General features: G+C 40.0%; 2 protein-coding genes across 3 annotated transcripts; both read right to left on the bottom strand.

Moving 5' to 3' along the window:
* Positions 1-1,453: 1,453 nt before the first annotated feature.
* grnb (granulin b) lies at positions 1,454-9,768 on the bottom strand. Its single transcript, XM_072455877.1, has 16 exons — positions 9,751-9,768; positions 8,735-8,875; positions 8,523-8,648; positions 8,288-8,401; positions 7,696-7,837; positions 7,432-7,541; positions 6,641-6,770; positions 6,429-6,520; positions 6,147-6,297; positions 5,971-6,068; positions 4,961-5,188; positions 4,466-4,702; positions 4,052-4,312; positions 3,751-3,984; positions 3,386-3,631; positions 1,454-2,999 (listed from the first exon to the last, which is right to left on the bottom strand). The coding sequence occupies exons 2-16, from the start codon at positions 8,873-8,875 to the stop codon at positions 2,853-2,855; spliced, it is 2,457 nt and encodes an 818-aa protein (XP_072311978.1). The 5' UTR covers positions 9,751-9,768; the 3' UTR covers positions 1,454-2,852.
* A 426-nt stretch (positions 9,769-10,194) lies between these two features.
* Positions 10,195-19,621, bottom strand: fam171a2b (family with sequence similarity 171 member A2b). Of its 2 annotated transcripts, none has more exons than XM_072456671.1 (8): positions 19,356-19,621; positions 16,073-16,300; positions 15,845-15,937; positions 14,909-15,067; positions 14,393-14,572; positions 14,195-14,308; positions 13,914-14,061; positions 10,195-13,673 (listed from the first exon to the last, which is right to left on the bottom strand). In XM_072456671.1, exons 1-8 carry the CDS (start codon positions 19,450-19,452, stop codon positions 12,266-12,268), a joined length of 2,427 nt encoding a protein of 808 aa, XP_072312772.1. In that variant the 5' UTR covers positions 19,453-19,621; the 3' UTR covers positions 10,195-12,265. The 2 variants fall into 2 exon arrangements, with proteins under 2 accessions (XP_072312772.1, XP_072312773.1); XM_072456672.1 differs by having other exon boundaries at positions 13,935-14,061.
* Between the last annotated feature and the right edge of the window lie 440 nt (positions 19,622-20,061).

Below are 20,061 nucleotides of genomic sequence, written 5' to 3'. Positions count from 1 at the left end.
TTTGCTGTCCCAAATACAGATGACCTGACCGCTTCCTATGGGAATTAGGAAAATACCAGAAGAAGGAGTGTTTCGGGGCAGGGGTGTCTCTCCCTGGCAACATCTGAATGAATGGATCAACTCCGTCCAATAGAAAAGAGGCAGTGAAGTTTACTCACACGTCAAAGGCTTTTTGTCACTTCGGTCCTGCCCGCTGTTGGAAGGTGAAGACGGCTATAGATAGAGCTGAAAATCCTTAGGGGAAAGTGTTTAAGTATTGTCTAAATTACTTCCCTGAAGCATATTATTAAAACTTAAATGATGTTGTGTATTTACATTTATTTTGTGGACAAATGATAACACAAAGCAACTACAATGTCAATCATTTAACCTAGGCAAATGTGCAAGTACATCATTATATAGATATAGATATTTCTTATCATTATTCTCAAATATGCCTTTATAAACTCAAATTGATCAACTTATTGCATTCAATTAAGTCTATTCTATATATCTACAGTATAGATACAATACTAGGTGCTCAAATATGTAATAGTAAGCTCGGAAATAAATATTTAAACTTAATTTCAATCAAAGCTTTGCAATCCAAGACTCCATCAGAGTAGGACTAAAACAGGACCAAAATATTTGGTAGCACTTTATAATAATTACATTTTATCATTCGTAATAAGGCATGAACAAAAACTTAATTCATAGTGAACAGTTTATCTAGAATGATTCAGGCTTGGTAACTACTTAATTAAGGATTATAAATTGGGGCATTAAGTAGTTACCATGTCTGATTAATTCTCAACTAGTTCATGATGAATAACCCTTTGTTCACACTTTAATACGGCTAATTAAAAGGTGTAGGTCTTTTTTTACTTTAGTTAATTTGCTACAAGTATTCCACCATTTTATTTTGGGGCAAGAGGAGTTGTTTTGTGGGGCACGTTTTGTTTATTGCTACATTCTACAGAATTTTTTTTTAGATAAATCATTCCAAAGGCTAAAAGTACCACCAGGAAAAGCCTGTAGCCGTGTTTACTCAGTGGCACTTGCCTCACGGTTTGACAAACATTAATCTAGTCTGCAACAACAATGAAGCCTCACAGCAGAAGAGCAGTTGACCTCATTACAACAGAGAGGCCCCTTGTGTAGATCATTGTTTTCAATCAAGTCATTTATAGCCACCAGAGGGCGCTTTGATAGCAAGTCCACTGCCCAGGTTCAAGCCTCATGCCCCCTCCCAAACTGTGAAATCGGACACACACAACCCTCCCACAGTTGTGTCTCTGCTTGGATCATCTGTTTACTCGGGTTGTCATAACAACTCTGTGACGAGGAAGTGCTAGGCGGGGGCAGAGTAACAGGATACAGGCACCAGAAGCTGGAGAAAGTGTTTTCACATCTGACCAACCAGCAAAACTCAGGGATGATCTCAGAGCTGCCATTCATTATACTGACAGCCAGCTAATTTTAAACAACTTTATTTCACAAGTCAATCTCTCATTCAGCATGAAAAAACTTTCATAAAAGGTTGACAAAATGATCATTAATGCTGCGGTGCATAGTTGCATTTCCTTCATTTACAGGTGCAACTTATTAAAATATATAGTGGAGGATCAAATAGTTCAGTAGAATGTTTACAATAGAGTCGGAAAGAAGCACAAAGCATTTATTAAAAGTCATTACAATTCTTGATTGACATAGTGTATTTGAGGGTTATACGTGGTTTATACTAAAGGTCACATTCGTACATTTGATATAATATACCGTAAGCACTGGGCTATGACACAATGTTCCACTGTATTATACATTTGAAGTTGCACTTGTAAATAATAAAAAACACATTTGTTTGTCATTAGATTCAAATGTTTTATGATAATCATTAGCTTCAAGTTTCGGTTCAAGATGATGAAATATCTTCAATTTAGCAGTTCAGAAAGAAAACACATTTTGCTTAACCAAACACACAAAAAACATCCTAAAATATAATGAAACAATTGTGATGTGAGCCGAGGTAGAAGGCAAAGTCACTGAAGTATTCTAACAAAGACGGTCTGGGTTGGAGCCCTTTCAAACATCTTTTTCTCAATAGCTCAGTTTAAATCTGACTGCCAACGCCGCACTGCCAGCCTTTGTCCTCTCATGACAATAACATATACTTGGCTCACATCTTTTGGCTGCAGATAAAATAAACACCGAATCCTCCGTCTCAAAAACAGCCCATTTGTACATCCCCTGTGAACAGTGGATACTGGTACCTCTTGCAGGAATGGTTTTGAAAAAGGCACACGCTGTCCTGAATCTAGTGAGTGAAATAATTCTATACAACAACCCATTTGTGTCACCCCAAAATCACACTGCAATCATAAAAGAAAAGAGAAAAACTTCACTCCTCACAACATCAAAAATATTAACTATCCTTCCAAATCATATCAATGCCACTTTACATTCACTTTTTTAAAAAACAAATCTGATGGTGGAAAACAATAGTTTGCTGAAGAAACCAGCTTCATATTTGTTTCCAGTTGCCTCCATCTGCATTTGTTTTGTGTGACAGATCTTATGTACGTAAATGTTAATAGACGTCCAATTTCATTCAAGAGAAAAACAATTTGATCAAAAACAAATCTTCAAACAAGAGTTATGTATGTATTATGGTACTATTTTATCCCAGATGACCACCAGAAGCGCCGCTTTAGCACTGAATGACTCCCTGTGCATGCGTGAAGGGAGAATGAACACCAAAAAAGCCCTTGAGTGCAAAATTACTTTTTTAATAAGCAGCAACATCACCAAGCCTTCTCGTTAAGCAGCCGTAGAGTCATAATAACCTAAATACAAAGAGCCAGTGTGCTACTTGTGGGTTAGAGTCCAGGACGGCCAAAGTCTCTTTTTCTATTCGGGAGGAACGAGTCCCAGGACAGTTGGTTCTTTTGAATGCACTCTCCGGAGGTCAGGTCACATGAGAAACCAGCTGGACAGCAGTGTTTCTGGTCAGGGCAGCACTCAGCCTAAGAGAGATATGGCTTTGTTTTATAACATACACTTACAGTTATACAGAAGAACAGGCCATAAGTCAATAATGCAGTGTACAAAAACTCATATGACAAAGTTTTCAGCCCAAAATATAACATACGTTTACTCAAAAGGGTTCAAATCCATCTTGACAATTTGCTGCAATGTCCTTCTCTCTCAAATTCTTTATGCCATAGTCTGTCATGTCTTTGTGGTTTTAATGTAGCTTTTCCTGTTATGTGAAGCACTTTGAATTAATTTGTGTACAAATTGTGCTCTACAAATAATAATTGCCTTGCCTAGTATTCTATATGAAAAAACCTACGGGCAAAAACACTTTACAAGGTAAAAAAAACAAAAACAATAGCTTATTATAGCCTACCCCAGGGGAGGGACAGCAGGTCCACTCTGTAGGTGAGATCCGGCAGCAGGTGTCCTGTTTGAGGCAGCGGACATCCCCCGTACTGTCACATAGTACTTTCTCATCTGCCTCCATGTCCCTTTGCTTCAGTGGGATAACTGAAGTTAAAGAGAGGGTCCCATAGCTCCCCTTCTCACAGGTGGCAGTCTCCATGTTACAGCTGTAGCTCTGGGGGCAGCAGTGCTCATGGTCCTCACAGCAAACCGCCTGAGGGGGAAAGGCACTCATTTATTCATTATCTTTTTATTATTTAAAGCTATCTAGCTAGAGTGGACCATGTTTGTTTTATGTTTTAAATTTTATTTTAAGAACATTTGTAACCTCACCTTGACCAGCGGACAGCAGCCCCAGTCTCCTGTGGACAGCTTACAGCAGGTTGTTCCAGAGGCACAGCTGCTCTTGTCGTCACACTTCACGTCTGCCACAGAGTCCGACTCATTGAAGGCGCTCAGTTTGGTGAACCAGGGGATCACATGTGGCCCTCTGGTGCAGGAGGAGCGGTGCGGTTCACAGGTGTGGCCGTGGGGGCAACAGTGATCTCCATCATCACAGCAAATTGCCTGAAAGACAGAAACCTTAAAAACACACTCATCAGAGTATTAAAGAGTTTAAACCCTCTCCACCGACCTGTGGTACAGGGCAGCATCCCCACTTGTGAGTGTTCTTCATGAAGCAGCAGGTAGTGTGCTGTGGGCAGCTGGTGTGGGGGTCACACATGGTTCGGGCCAGAGCAGGTAGAGTCAGGGTTTGGACGGTCTCCTTCTGTAGAGCTGGGAACTTCTGGACCCACGGCAAGCTCAACTCTCCAGGTTTATCACAAGTCTGCTCTGCCACGTTACACTTATAGCCTTTAGGGCAACAGTGTTCATGGTCATCACAGCACACAGCCTAAAAAGTAAAAAAATATATACATCCATCCATCCATCCATTTTCTACCGCTTGTTCCCTTTCGGGGTCGCGGGTGACTGGAGCCTATCCCAGTACACATAAACAATTAAAACATTTGCCTGACACAAACACTGATCCTTTATGGAGCCTGACCTGTGGTAGGGGGCAGCAGGCCCATTGTCCAGAGGTCTTCTTGCAGCAGGTAGTGCCTCCGGGACACATGGTTTCTTTGTCACATTTCTCATTCTCCACCCCTGAGGTCAGAGCTGGGACCTTCTCCACCCAGGACACAGTTAGCCCCACATTAAAGGGGTCATCACATGTCTGTGCAGCGATGTTACACACAGTCCCATGAGGGCAGCAGTGAACATGGTCATCACAGCAAACAGCCTGAGGAGAAAAGGATTCCTTTTATAAAGCTCAGAGCATTTACTATTGCTTGGATTATAGTTCATGTTTACATGAGATGGTTTTGATAATTACAGAGGAGGAATGTTAGAAAAAGGTCAGGGATAGATCACATGCCTAGAGACCAAACCAAATGATTTGGTGTGAGAAGAGAAAAAGTATTGAGTTTTAAGATAACTGGATACTGATCAATATTAGATAGTACAGAGAGTGTACTATAATTTATTTTGAAAAACTGACCTCAGGCAGGGGGCAGCAGCCCCAGTCTCCAGTGGAAGTCTTACAGCAGGTTGATTTCCCAGGACAACTTGCGGTTTCATCACATTTGGTGTTGTCACTGCCCTCTACAGTAGCTTTGCCAACCAGACGCATCACCGGACCCCCTGTCGGACTGTCACATGTAGAGGCTTCCAGATTACACACAGTGCCATGGGGGCAGCAGTGCAGGTGGTCCTTACAGCAAACAGCCTGTGAATAAAAGAAAGCAAACATAGTGGAGAGAGTGGCAGATCAGTTAAATACCACAAAGAAGGGGCTTGTGAAGGCTGATAAATGACAGCGAAGCGTATTAAAATCACTTTTGAATTACTAAGGCTTGTTTACGGTCCAGCCCAAATGAGTAAAGCAAACCATCAATAAGAGCAATTTCACAGGCATTACATAATCTATCAAGCGAAAAACCATTGGAGCACTAGTGGCAGAGCTGGAGACATGACATGAATGATGATGGTATAAAATCAGGCCAAGTCTTAAGTACAATTTATCTGCTGGTCACGGGCTAAAATAATCATTGAGATAGATTTGGAGCTTGGCAATTGCATTAAATTTTAAAGCAAGAGAGGTCCAATGGTTCGTAGATCTGACCACATGCCAATAATCTACAGTCAAAGTGAGCACTGTTCAAACATGAATGCAACTATTATTGTTACACATGTTTTTTCATGAACCTTGGAAACCATAACAACAAATGGAAAAAAATGCTATCCATCAATAAGTGGTAATAAAAAAATAAAAATAAAAATAAAATATATATATATATATATATATATATATATATATATATATATATATATATATATATATATATATATATATATATATATATATATATATATATATATATATATATATATATATATATATATATATATATATATATATATATATATATATATATATATATATATATGAGGAGCCAGCTATAGAGGACAGTTCATGCAAATTAGGAATTATAACCTTATTATTATTACCTTGGGAAGTGGGCAACAGGCCCAGGAACCAGTTAACAATTTACAGCAGGTGTTTCCATCCGCACAGACGACTGAACCATTACACGGAACAGTCTCCACTATGAAATAAAGAGACGTTTTGTGATCACGCTCAACAGTGAAACAGTACAAACACTATAAACACTGAAACTATTTACTTCCTCTTTGCATTTCTGCTGGTTCTTTCCCAAGTGCTGGGATTTTAGTGACCATAGACGTGTTTGTAATAGATGAAACACACGTGCTATGAACCAAGTCACACTGCGTTCCAGAAGGACAGCAGTGGATTTTGTCTACACAGCAAACAGCCTGGAAGATACAGAAAAGTGTGTCACATCCACACATGTTCAAACAAAAGGTGTAAATGATAAAGATGCTTTTTATGAAGTCAATGTCTATAGAACGTATCGAGTTTGCCCTTTAGTTATAGACTAGCTTACATCAGGCATGGGGCAGCAGCCGTAATCTCCTGAGGTCATTTTGCAGCACGTGGTCTCATCAGGACAAGATGACGTTATGTCTGGACACTGAACTGAACGGTCAGAGATCACATAGTTATTCATTTTCCATCTATAGAGTTAGACATTTCGAGCAGCATCATATAAATTACATCCCATATAGATTCATGTAAGAGTGGATATTTTCAGCTCACCATCATTAGGGGCGGCAGGGATCTTCTTCAGCAGAGGCATCAGCACGTTTCCAGACAGGCACATTTGCTTCTCCAGGTCACAGATGGTGTTACTGGGGCAACAGTGCACTAGATCACTGCAGCACATCGCCTGCGTGCATGGTTAAAATGATGAGCAAAATTAATCGATCAAGTAGGCCTTTTTTCTGGTGGTGAAAACAAACTGATTTTGCATATTTGCGCACCTTTAAAAGGATCGGGAAAAAGGTACTCAATATTGGGCGTTTCTGGTAGTTTCAATACATTTAGAACTTAAAATAGCGTGTTTATGGTAAGATCTTGCCTACAATTCAAGTACTGGCTTTGAGCAAACAAACTTCAAGCTGTATACAGTAAACGACCAGGAAAATTGCTTCTGATCACGAATTATCAGGACAATAGCTAGCTCAGTGTTACCATCAGTACTTCTACAGTGTAATTCTATCTCTATGGAGGTTTTTGCCAAGTCAGGCTTAAATTAATAAATACAATAGATATCAGCCAGTGAGCGGAGTTGTTTAAGACTTTATAAAACAGGTGAATACTTCACTAAAGGGCAATTGTTTGTGTATCAAAAAGCAAATGTATCAATATCACAATTTGATGCTTTAATAGTGAATCTGTGAATTGCTTTTACTTTTTATTCTTCTGTATCTGTACTTTTACTTAACATATTTACTAACAGAACGTAGTACTTCCACCACTGAAGAGAGGTATATGGATATTGGAAATGTAAAAGTAAGAAAATATCAAACACATTTCTAAAAACATACATTTGGGTAGGGACAGCAGCCATAGTCTCCAGTGGAAAGAAGGCAGCAAGTGTAGTCATCTGGGCAGCTGCTTCTGCCTCCAGGACAAGTTATTGCGCCCACTCGCAAATCTACAAAGAAACACATTTACGATATGACAAAGATAAATAGAACACATGAACTCTTGGCTTTGTTATAAATACATTACAGTAGCTATTAAATATTAACTGCTCCGCCCCTACAATCATAAATATATCAGCATGTTTGCTTAGAGAGAGCTCCCACCTGGATTTTTCTGCCTTCTTTGAGCAGAAAACTTCTTGACCATGGGAACGGACTCTGACGTAGAGGAGAGACACTTGGAGTGAACCAAATCGCACTGTGTTCCCTCTGGGCAGCAGTGTTCTTTGTCCGAACAGCAGACTGCCTATGGCCAAATAGGCAAGTGTATTAGATTACTCAGTAAAAGCAGATTGTAAAATGTAGTTAATTTCTCTTTGGTGTGAATTCAGATTATAGCCACAAAGTTATTTGGACCTCACTAAAAAGGAAGAACAAATAATTAGTTTTAGTTGATTGTTTATATGTGTGAAATATGTGTAATCGAAGAGTTTTGTAATGCTGTAGATAAGAGTGTCAGACTTGAAATCCCTTGCAATATCTACCACATTAGATCTTGTATGAATTTGTATTAAGTTGTATTTTTGCATTGCAACATGTTACAAAACATTTGTGATTCATTCAGTCCTGGACCAAGATAATAATAATAATAATGCATGAAATCCTGTCTATCCAACCATGCAATACATTTTTGGTGTGATAAGCTTATCTTTGCATACTTTATGTGAGGAATGGCTCATAGAATGTGTTTTGTTACCTTCACCATCGGACAGCAGCCCCACGAGCCGTCTGGGAGCTCGCAGCAAGTAGTGTCATCCGGACACTCGGACACCATGTCAGGACAAATGACTGCCTTCACTGTCTCCTCCAGCTAGGACCAGCACAGCACATGCATATAAATGAATAAAAAAAACGACAACGGTCAATAGAAACGTCAACAAATTATTCTCATTATGTGGGTAAAGTAGGTAAAAGTAGATAACAGGACAAACCGGTGTAGTAGTAGGAAGTCGCTTTAACCATGGCAGGGTTACGGTTTTATTTACACATTTACTGTGGACTAAATCACAAATGGTCCCTTCGTAACAGCAGTGGAGGTGGTCTGAACAACACTCAGCCTAAAAAGTAAATGCATAAATAATGAATGAAACAGACCAGACTTTTACTTTTAAGTGTTCATTAAAAAGAATAATAAGCAGTATACATTTGGTAGTGGGCAGCAGCCGTAGTCGCCCTCTGTGTTCTTACAGCAGGTGTTTTTCTCTGCACACATGCCTCCATCTGGACAGACTATTGCTGTGCTCAGGCTCAGCACGGATAAACACAGGACGGCCACCTGCAACATCTAAAACACAAAGAGCCACTTCAAAACCCTATTTGTGTTTGATGGTGACTAGCACTATACAGACATATGCTGTAGACAATTAACTCAAAACAGTTCTGTTTAGCTGTGCATATGACTGAAAAGATTTTATCAGCACTTTTCAGTTTTGAGGTACTTTATATCATTACCATACTTGTTTGTATTGTTATTTATTTTATTGCACAATTTGTATATGTAATGCTTTGTATGGTTGTACTTTGCAATTAAACTGGCCTTTCCTATAATTGTCATTACCCAATATTATTTACAATTACAATATCCCTGACAAAATTTCAAAATTATGCAAAATTATGCAACACCAGGATGTCAGACAGTATGATTGAACAGGCTGAGATGGAATATACAAACTGAATCAGTTCAAGCATAAATCACGCATGATGGGTGGACAGCAGAGTAAGCAAGTACAAACTACATAATTATATTGCACAGAGGAACATGACATAGCTTTAGCAGTTTATATCAAATCTGTGTAAATATGATATCTTAGTGGCATTATGAGGAGCTTGGGAAGGCGCCAGACAATGAATTCACTTGATAAAATAAACGAGAAAACAATTCATATCCACTGCCCTGTAACAAAGATATAATATTAATTAGTTCTTCAGATCTGTGATTAAAGAACACAAATAAGTGGATGAATATCTGCGTACGGTATATATCATGATAAATAAGAAGCTTGGATGGCTAACTGTTGCCGATATATGAAACTATATCTGCGTTTTAATTAAAGAGGTAAATAGCTAGCTTAGCCACACTGCAGCTAGCACCATAACACAGTACTCACATTAGCTTTGAATGCTCACCGTAACATTTTAATTTGCAACACGATGCCTTACCTTGTCTATGTGATTAAATCAGTTCCAGTTCAAACGTCGATGGCCTTGTTACGGCTTGTTACACTCGGGATAAACGCCGCAGACCGAGGTACTTCCTGAAATCAACTTGTATTGTCACATGATACGCTCGGATCACGTGACTTTTAGAGTCTGAAAAAATGCGTTAAACACGGGGTTAAACAATATATTTCGTTTGTTTTGTTCATTCAGAAGGCACAATTTTAGTTAATAGTCAGGTTGCTCGTATATGGCTCAATTATTATTTACTTACGATATAGTAAATAGCCAACTAAAATGCTTCAGAAAACTGCTGACCTTTGTGTAAATAATATGAGAAACATATTAATATTGTATGAATGAAATCATATTATTTAAAGTCCGGTATTTTAAGTACATTATATCAAATAAAATAAATGCAGATCAAAAAAATAAATGCAGTCAAAAAAACTATGGGAACAATTTTATTTCAATTTTGTTTCATTACAGAAACTGTCAATGTACAATTTGCAAACATCTGACCAGATTTTTGCAGAAAATGACACTGCACAGCTTGAAGGCCTACATTGAAAAGCTCTGGACACTCACAAGCCAAGTGCAGATGAAAACTACAAACTCAGCATGGTGACCCCCTTTGAGATCAATCAAAGGTCATGTTCCAAAACAAGATCACAAAACTCAGCCTACATGAAATACATCCTCCTTACATGTAAGTCAAACACAGGCAAGGAAAGACACAATTGCACAACTCCTGATGCCAGGTCTGGTCCAAATAAGTGGTATACATTTACAGAAAAGGACACATTGACCGAGTTCAGAAATTACTCACATTTTCAGTTCATAGTGTGGGCTACTGACAAGGCTTATGAAGAGCAAGCAGATGGTGACTTGACAAACAGTGAATATTTTACAGCTTTTATATGATTTCCAAGTTCCTCCATCTCACAAATAAAAAGGAAACATTCTCAACACATCTCAAATATATCCCATCTTCGTCCGCTACACTTGCGTTTCACCAGTTGTCTCATTCCCATTGGCTGATGTATCACAGGCAGTGGTGATGCTAGCGGGAGCGTGTTGGTCAGCATGTTATTATTGTAAACATTTACGACCGGAAGTGTTTTTTTTAGGAATGAGTCAAGGGAAAAGTCAGTGTATGTTCAGATATTTGGCAAGTCATTGCTTCATCGCAAGACATTTCTGTGCCAAAAACATTACGATTGTTTCCAAAAATGTTTCAATAAAAACACCCTATTCTACATTTTACAGTACATGCACATTGTTTACACATAAAATTTCATAGAGTTCAAGTTTGAAGCATTTACAAGTTTGGTGAAAAAGAGGTTAGATACAAGAAATTAAGAAGATATTCAAGAAGATCGTAATCATGAAAAGACATTTTTGTTTTGCAGGCATGCTCCCAATGAGTGAATATTGTGTTATTCTCCATAGTGCAGTGTGCTTATTGTTGGTGCCATCTAAAAAGCCTAGGTGGTATCAACTGCATTTTTGGCAAAGGGACCTGCATGCCTATCACTAAACCCTATGTGAAAGAAGGCACTTTCAGGAGAGGAGTGGTGCAGGCCCAGTCTATAAAACAACCTCTGCAAATCTCACCAGGATATCAAAAATCTTCAAGTGCAAGATGTGTAATTTAGTGTGACTTGACTACGTTTCTTGGCAAATAACGAAGGGTTGTGCAGCACCAGAGCCTGGAGAACAGTGGGGGGGTTCGGTGCCTTCTGTATATTTCATACATTCAAATTCATGCAGACGTCTGTCCTACCAAATAGTCTCTCTAAATGTCAGGAGTCCTATTTACACAAAAATCACCAGGAAGTCTCTGTCAGGCAAAAAAGGCAGAGTATTTTTTTGGCAAAAATGGTAGACAACTCAAACAGTGACTAAAAAAACATGATGTAAATGCTATTGTATGGAGTATATGAACACAGTACAGAAGGGAAACAAGTACATCCCTGAAGGAGCAAAATGCAGACCAAAGACAGTTTGCAATATCCATAATCAGGGTTTCATCATAAATTAGGTAAACGTTTTCATCAAATATATTAGTGTCCTACATATTTAGATTGTATCTCAAATAATTCTTGCATTTACAGATAAGATTTAAATTGTTTAAATATCCAGTTTCTAAATAGAAAATGTTACTGATTTTCAAAGTTGTAGAACCACCTCAAATCATTAGTAAGTGCTTTTCTCTCATATTTTGCTCTAAAATGGCTATTTCCAAAGTCAATGGCTCAGACAATGATTTAGTGGTATAATAAGGTGACAACATTCACAATAAACTTCAGTCTACATTACATAATTTCACTGAAATCCAATGAAACAAACTATGAGATTACGAGAGTACTCAAAGTGCAAAAGCACTTCACCAGAAACACATCTGTGAAGACGGTTGTGCTTGTGACTTCCCGCTGTGAAAAACACTAGCCTCTCTCTTCTATGAAAAGTGAATTCTCCCTCTGGCTAAAAGTCCAGTGTCTTTTTGATACAGCCTCTACTTCCTCGGGTGGAAGACCATCAGAGGCCTATCTTCGATCTTCTGCCACGGACTCTTCTTGTTCTCATCTTTGTCATCAGGATCATCCTCTGGGCTCGTCATTGAATCACGGCGGTTCTCGCTGTTGCTACTGCGGCTGCTGCTAACCCGACTGCGCCCTCTTCTGGTGATAGTAGATCCGCGGGATGATGGGCCTTCGTCCAGGAGAGGAGTGAGAGAATTCTCTTCTGGTGACACCGGACGCCCTTCACTGCTGCTGGGCTCACTGTGGTCGGGATAGGCCAGTTTGGAGTAGTTCTTCCCTCCACTGCTTGCGCCACCGTGCCCCTTGCGTGGAGCAGATCCCCAGCGCTCCTCTTTCCCTTTACGGTTTGCTGCCAGCTTACGTTCTTGAGAGTCTAAAGGCGGTTCAAGGTTGACATCTCTTTGTACATTACTGAGCCCTCCAAAACCTCCACCACTGAGATCATTACTGATATCAATGTATGAGTGACGTACATGAGCATTGGCACGTCCATCCAGAGAAATGAACCAGGCCCGTGGGTTCTGCTTTACTCCCAGCTCCAAGAGTTTCTTCTCAGTTAGCGCTTGCAGTTCCCCGTTCATTTGGGCCATGGTCGAGTCATTAAAGAGCACTGGGATGGTGACTGGCCCTCCGGACGAATCAGACGCCCAGCTCGGGTCCTCCGAATCATCACCGCCTTGCTGCTGCCTCTGCCCCTGGTGATGGTGTTGTTGACCCATCGGTCCACCATCTTTGTCTTGGTCTTTCTGATCTTTCCCGTCTTTGCTGGTGAACTCTGAGGGAAGGCGCATGTAGTGGGCTGGGATGACTAGAGTTGGCACCATGCTCCGGTACATGTTCTCTTTCATTTGGTCAATGGAGCTACAGAAGATGATCTGTCCCGGCTGTGTGTTGAGGGATGTGGGTCGGGTGAGGTTGTCTGCTGCTGCTGCTGAATATTCGGGAGGTTTATCCGTCTGGTTTGGCACGTAACCCTGGAAACGAGGTGGCGATGGGGGGTCAGAAGAGTATCCGCGATTGTCATTTGCGTTATGGTGTCGGTTGTAGTCTTCATGGAGCAAAGGGTTGTCCAAATTGTTTGTTTCTGTGGCACGAGTTACCTTCATAGGGAAACTTTCACCTCTTTGGGAGCTAGAAGCGTTCTTGCCTTTCGAGTTCCTCAACTTGTGGGCAGCGACATGTTTGGTGAGGTCTTCCCGAGAGCTGTGGTAGTCTCTGGACTCTGATAATTCTGATTTGTCATTGGCCGCTCCGGATTCAACATGGCCGCCGCAGATGAGATTCAAACGAGACATGGAGGTACCCTGGTCTCTTTTGGCACTGTTCAAATTGGATGCATGGAGCTTGCCCTGTTGACGGCGAGGCTTCAGACACTTCCTCCTAGAAAATATACTATAGATTAGAGGTACACAAACGTAGAAAATCACAGATTAGTCACCGTAATAACTATGTTGACATGGCTATAATCATGTGGAAGTGGGAGTGGAAATATGCGCTCAATATACTGTCAAATTCAGACAATACTTATGTAAACTCAAACTTACTAGTGTACATTACAATTATCAAAATAACTACAGAATACAGCATTACAATAGCCATTTAATAGTCCAAATGTAAGACCTGCGCCTACGCTTCCCACACCTGCAGTAGTAGAGCAGCACACAGAGCAGGATGAGCACGAGCAGAGCCAGGGAGCCCAGGATGGACAACAGGAACAGGGTGTGGTACGTGGTAATGTCCCGCAGGCCCGGGTGGGAAAGACCCAATCCTGGCAATTAAAAAAGTAATTAAAATCCAGCTTGACTGTTATACATAGTAATTACTGACAGAACCACAGGGGAAATATATGCATATATGCACACATAAAATAGTTTGCATATATCTGTCGTCCTTTCACTTACCTGAAGATGTAGGGAAGGCAGCTAACCAGTATCCCATACCAGGAACCACAAGGTTCCACACAAATTGTGAGCCGTCCTTTTTAATGTAGCCTGTCCCATTTCTGACCCATAGACCTGAAAACAAAAAAATATATATTTTATTAACATTATCTGATAATTGATGGCGTATTTTTAATACTGTGAGGGTAGCTCATGTACCTGTCTTTGGCTGATACAGCCACGTCGGGACACTGGTGGCCATCCTGTTGCGAGTGTCAGAGGGGAGAGGGACAGAGAGGTGGATTGGATCTGAGACATGGATTGGACTCCCATCTTTGTCATAAAGCTCAATGCTGACCACTGCAAGTGCAGTCAAATCTGTCCAGCCAATTTCTGCACCTGGACACAATAGTAAAGTTTATTACAACACAGTGCACTATATTTATATACTGAGTATAACATACAATATATTAAATAATGCACTTATTGTCTAAATTCAATGTTTCAAGGACACAAGAAGACAAATTATAAATCTGTGCACACATGTTCTGGATTGAACAATTACATTATGTATGATATGAAGTGAGTGAGTTTCAGGTTGTCTCAAAGTTAATGTATGTAAATGTGAAACAGTCCTATATATTCTGTTCTGTACAGATCAAGATGATACATTTAGATAGAACTCTGCACATTTCTGAGCACTATTAATTTGCAACATTTGGGGCAGATGCAAACCTGAGCTGTTGGTCTCTTGTCCCAGGAGGAAAGGAAAGCCCCCGATCTCGTACTGGCTCTTGGCGGTGGTCAGACCGGCCGACAGAGATGTGTAGTTGGAGTTTGGAGGAAGCTTCAGAGACTTCCTCTGGAGCTGCACCAGCGGCTGGTTACGAGCTCCTGACAAACAGATAAAACAGAGAAACTTAATGCAACTTATAAATAATCTGTCTCCAACTCTAGCTCTGTACTCTGTGCAAACATAATAAAAAGAAAATAGTTGAGCCGGTTACGTCCATCCTCTGGTATTTAGTGTGTCAGAGATATTTTTGAATGAGGCTTGAGTTGTATAAATGGAAACATCTCGCCTGATGCTGTTGCTATGGTGATAGTAGCAGCAAATGAGAGAGGGTCGTCCAAATGTTAAAAGAAATCTATGGAAACCCAGACACAAACAAGAAGGGTGTGAATCAATTTTCACGCTCAGCTGGAGACAGGCTCATCTTAACTGACAGACAATCAGTGGAATATGTCATCCCAATGCCTTCAGGGCCACAAATGCAGTAATTAAAAGCGTCTATCCTAACACAAGCCTTTAGTGGGTTTACATTGGTCAAGTTAAAGACACCACAAATCACTGTAGGTCTTTGAACAAGGACTGATCAATTTGGTAACGTTTTTCTGGCGTATCAAGATTAGATTTGCGGTTTATGCTTTAAAATCAGGATTCTACTAAATGCAAGAACATTAACATTAGAGAGAAGACTAAACTATGAACTGCTAAATCTCTATACACAAATAATTACAGCTTTTGCCATTTATTATTTTGTCAACAATTACATTTTTGATTCCTATTTGAATGTGATTAATCTTGCAGCCCTTGTTTTAACAGTCCACAGAAAGCACGAGAACAGAGCAAAAACAATATAATGCTTTTTTAAAATCTGTTTTTCTTACCTGGGGAGCCTGACAGCACTTGAAGGATGTCATCGTACAGAATAAGCGTGCCAGGCCTCTGTACTAGCAGATACAGGCTGACAGATGCATACACTACAACAAAAATAGAGTCATTTAGAAAGGACGGACATAGCAGAACTCCAGGTGTCCGGCTGAAAACACCATCTCACTATGCCCAGATTTTGCAGTGTTGTAAATTCAGTTACTTTCTTTTCTTCAGTTACTTACGTGGGATGCGACTGGAGTGCCACGGTACAGAGTTGGTGACATAATCGAGTTTAGAGGCGGTAATGATGACCCAAGTTCCCGCTCGGTACAAAAAGCTGACACGAAGGACGCCATCACTCCCTGCTTTCCCTGACGCTAATATGGTCTGATTCCCATGGACCTCGACCACAGCATCAGTCAGTGGAGATAAGTCACCGTTGTCGAACACTTGGACTTTGATTTGAACCTCTGTAAAAAGAAAATCAATGGATATCATCAGACAACCAAGGTTAAAGCAGTTCTGCACCAAGATTAAATCAAGACTGGCAGGTCTAAACCAGGTCTAAACCAAAGCAATTCTCAACTATCAATATACTGTAGATATGGATTTCATTCAGTTATTACGGACAGTGCATATTAATGAACACCTGTTGTCAGTCGTGTTTCCATCTGGCAGGTAAACACAGAAGACAAATACAACAGAAACTGTAAAAATGCTCACTTGGTTTTATTTTATCCACTTTTGGTGCTGACAGTGATGGACATTTTCATGTCAGAGGAAGACTGTTCCAATAATATAAACCATTATAAATCAAATTCAATCCAAAAAACACAACTAAACGATAGAAAACATCTGGATTAATCAGGGCAAAATCGGTTCTTAAACATGACCAATCTAATTCAGATTTCCTCCTGTAAAAGGTACATTATTTCATCCTGTATTCCAACAAATGTCAAAGACTAGAACATGTTATTTCTAATGTATGGTAATCTGATGTAAATGTTGTAAATGCTTTAACTTTCCCGGATGGTGACTCAGTTTTATCCAGAAATTCTTTATCTTTTGGCTGTGCAGCAGTGCAATCATCTTGTCCATAAGAACCAGTATTTGAAATATTGCAAATGTACAAATGTCTTGTAATAGTCTCTCAAATAAACCAATGGATTCTGATTGTTCATGTACAAGTTGATAATGGATGGTGACTCACTTTTATTTCCTTTACTGTTATTGCATTATGTCATTTCCAACACATTGTCGCAGTAGTGACTTTTAATTCATTTGTTTCAGCTTGTGGTCTGTGCTGTTTGGAATGTTTTATGCCATATGCCCCGCCAGAGGACTTGGGGTTGACATTAGAGAACTGGCTTTAAACCTTTTGTGTCTGAATATTGATCATTTTAAATATTTATCTAATGGGAGGATGTTGTGAAGATAATTAAATCTGACCTTGTGACAATCTGAACAGATCTTTAAATTGTGATTAAGTGCTTTTCAGTTGAACACCAGCACATAACATCTATTTTCCCCACCCAGGTAAACAGGGAGCTTAGAATAAATCACAGTTAAGCGTAACGTGAATTAAGGTCAAAACTTAATTGTGATCAAGGCTCTATAATTTTTTTTTATTCCTATTTCATGTATTTACAATATAATAAGTAATGACCTCATTTTCATTCATTTAAATCACATTGTTATGTCCAACTGAATGAACTGTCCTAATTCCTTGATGCCTGGCTGTAGTTTTTGTTTTCACTTGGGTTAGTCTCTTCTGGGACAGCTCAGGATGTGGGTCACGCAGGGGATGTTTCCATGACGACTCATTGACTCTCCAAAAGCGGCCTTGTATTTCCCCACATACAGATTAGTCCACTACAGGCTAAAGCTGAACACAAGACACCATCCTTACTGACCCTAACACTTCCTAATGGCATTCAGAATACTAATTCACAAACGTTTGAAATATAAAAAAATATATAACTGCATTCCAATCGGCCAAAATGTGTCTATATCGTAACCACTGAAAGGACAAAAAATAAGTTTTAACCAGGGCCACAATTGAATGAATCCAGAAAACGAGGACAATTGGATGTGTGACAACAAATGACATAAAATATGCTTTGATAAAGGTAAACCAGTACTTGAACACCAGAAGAAATCTGTCAAGAAGTGCAACATAATCATTAGCATTGTTCCAGTGTAGGCTGGTCATTAGGATGCATGCATAAATGTGGTGCATCCATTAACAGAAGCAGCTCGATAAAGACTCCCTTGTGTGAACAGTATGCCCCCAATCTGGTCTCGGCACTCGAGACACTGTGGCCTCAAACCAGTATTTCAGGGCCTGGGAATCTCAATTCGCTTTAGAAAATAGGTTTAAAACTGTTAATTGGCTGGAATTTTGAATGGTTTATGACCTTACAACAATACATAGCTGACAGATAAGACGTATAGGGACATAGAATTTGAATAGCCATAAAAACAAGTGGTCCTATCCGATTCAGATAAGTCACACGCAGGTCACTATGCCAGTCCAACGCCAACAATCTGGATAAATAGACTAAATTCCTCCAGTAAGGGCATTCGGCGCAACAGCAAAACCTCTGCACAACAGAAGGAATATGAATGGCCTCCAAGGAAATGAGATTCAATTTAGTCTAGTGTGACAATTCTTTAATAACAATGTATAATGTTTATATTCTGTTACTCTGTTATTATTCTCTTATTCAGGCTAGAAAAGTACCCTCCCCTTCCCAGCATCTTGCCACTATTCCCAATCAGTCTGAATACTTCACAGATAATTGATTTCCTTGGCCAGTGGAAATGACACAGAGGCTATAAAACAAGCACAAAATGGTGGAGTGTCTGTTTTTGTTTTTTTTGAAGAGTGGAAAAACAAGCTCATACTGTCACTGTCCATGCATCTCAAACAGACAGCTGCTGGCATGCATAATACAAACTAATTACATAATCTGCCCTTCACATCCCACAACCTGCACCGGAACAAGCATGGAGCAGACAACAGGCCTATGCAACATGGACTCACTTCATTAAAAACTTGTATTGGTTGTATTTGTGTTGTAAATATAGGCCCAGGGACGTGTACCAAAGCTGCCTACGTGTGTTGTAATGTGCAAGGCCAAATGGCATGTGGTGTACAATAGGCCTTGATTGAAGCCTGGCCATACATGAATATACCAATTTCCCTTATGTATAACAACATACAGTACCTCCAATATAAGCACATAGCCTACTGCACGTTAAACTGAATGCATTACATCATATCAAAATGACATCCAAGGACCTGTATGGAAAATGCAATGCCCTCAGAGACAATCAACCCAAACAGCAATCTCCACATTACGCATTTCTAATTCATCCTATGTGTTTGTGTGAGGCCTGAGGCATATTGCCGCGCCACGTTGTTAATGTTTGCCGACAAAAGCAATCTAAAAAAAAGAGGCAACCACTCCCATCTCATTGTTGCTACTGCTGCAGCCCCCGTAACCGTATGGCGAGCCTTACCAAACGCTCCCTGATCTGGAAGAGATTTGGCCAGCGCCTCCCAAGCCGCGCAGATCCAGACGCACAGGAGCAAACGAGAGACGCAGTGGGCTCGCATCCTTCTAACCTACATCTCTACTCCCAGTTTGCCGGCCGGGTTTCCGTCATTCTCGGGGTTATTTCAGAGTTCTCGACTATTCAGACATGACTCGGATGCCAGGCCAAAAGAATGGAGCCGGAGATGCTGCTGTCGTCTGTGGGCTTCGCCTTGTTTATTGTCTGAGGCGGCGCGCAGAGGGCGCGTCTCTGCCCCCTGTCGGCCGTAGGGAGAACGACATGGGCCTGGGTTGAGGCTAGAACATGATTATTATGACATAATGACACTAACAATTTCTAACATTTAAAAGAACATGTTTTATGGAGCTGTATATAAAGGCATTATGTATACTATAGAACCATATATAAAGCATTCCATAATTATTACTGTCTGGATCCATGCAAATGAAGTTTCAGTATTTATTACAAGACTGCAGCATAAAGAGAAAATACAACTTTGTTTTGTTCTTTTCAAATGTGATGGCCTACAATGGATGCAGCATTTACCTCAGCAATACAGTCAGGTTTGAGTTCAAAATGTATCAATATCTGATATTATTAATGTGTGGACTAGACTTAGACAAACTTTAGTGATCCACAAGGGGAATTACTTAAAGACAGTAACTGACAT

The sequence above is a fragment of the Eucyclogobius newberryi genome, unplaced genomic scaffold, assembly GCF_026437365.1.
Source record: "Eucyclogobius newberryi isolate DKJ021-1_F unplaced genomic scaffold, fEucNew1.0.hap1 SCAF_20, whole genome shotgun sequence".
In the NCBI taxonomy this organism is placed as follows: domain Eukaryota; kingdom Metazoa; phylum Chordata; class Actinopteri; order Gobiiformes; family Gobiidae; genus Eucyclogobius; species Eucyclogobius newberryi.
Note: the sequence above shows the minus strand (reverse complement) of the source record. Positions and strands in the feature narration are given on the sequence as shown.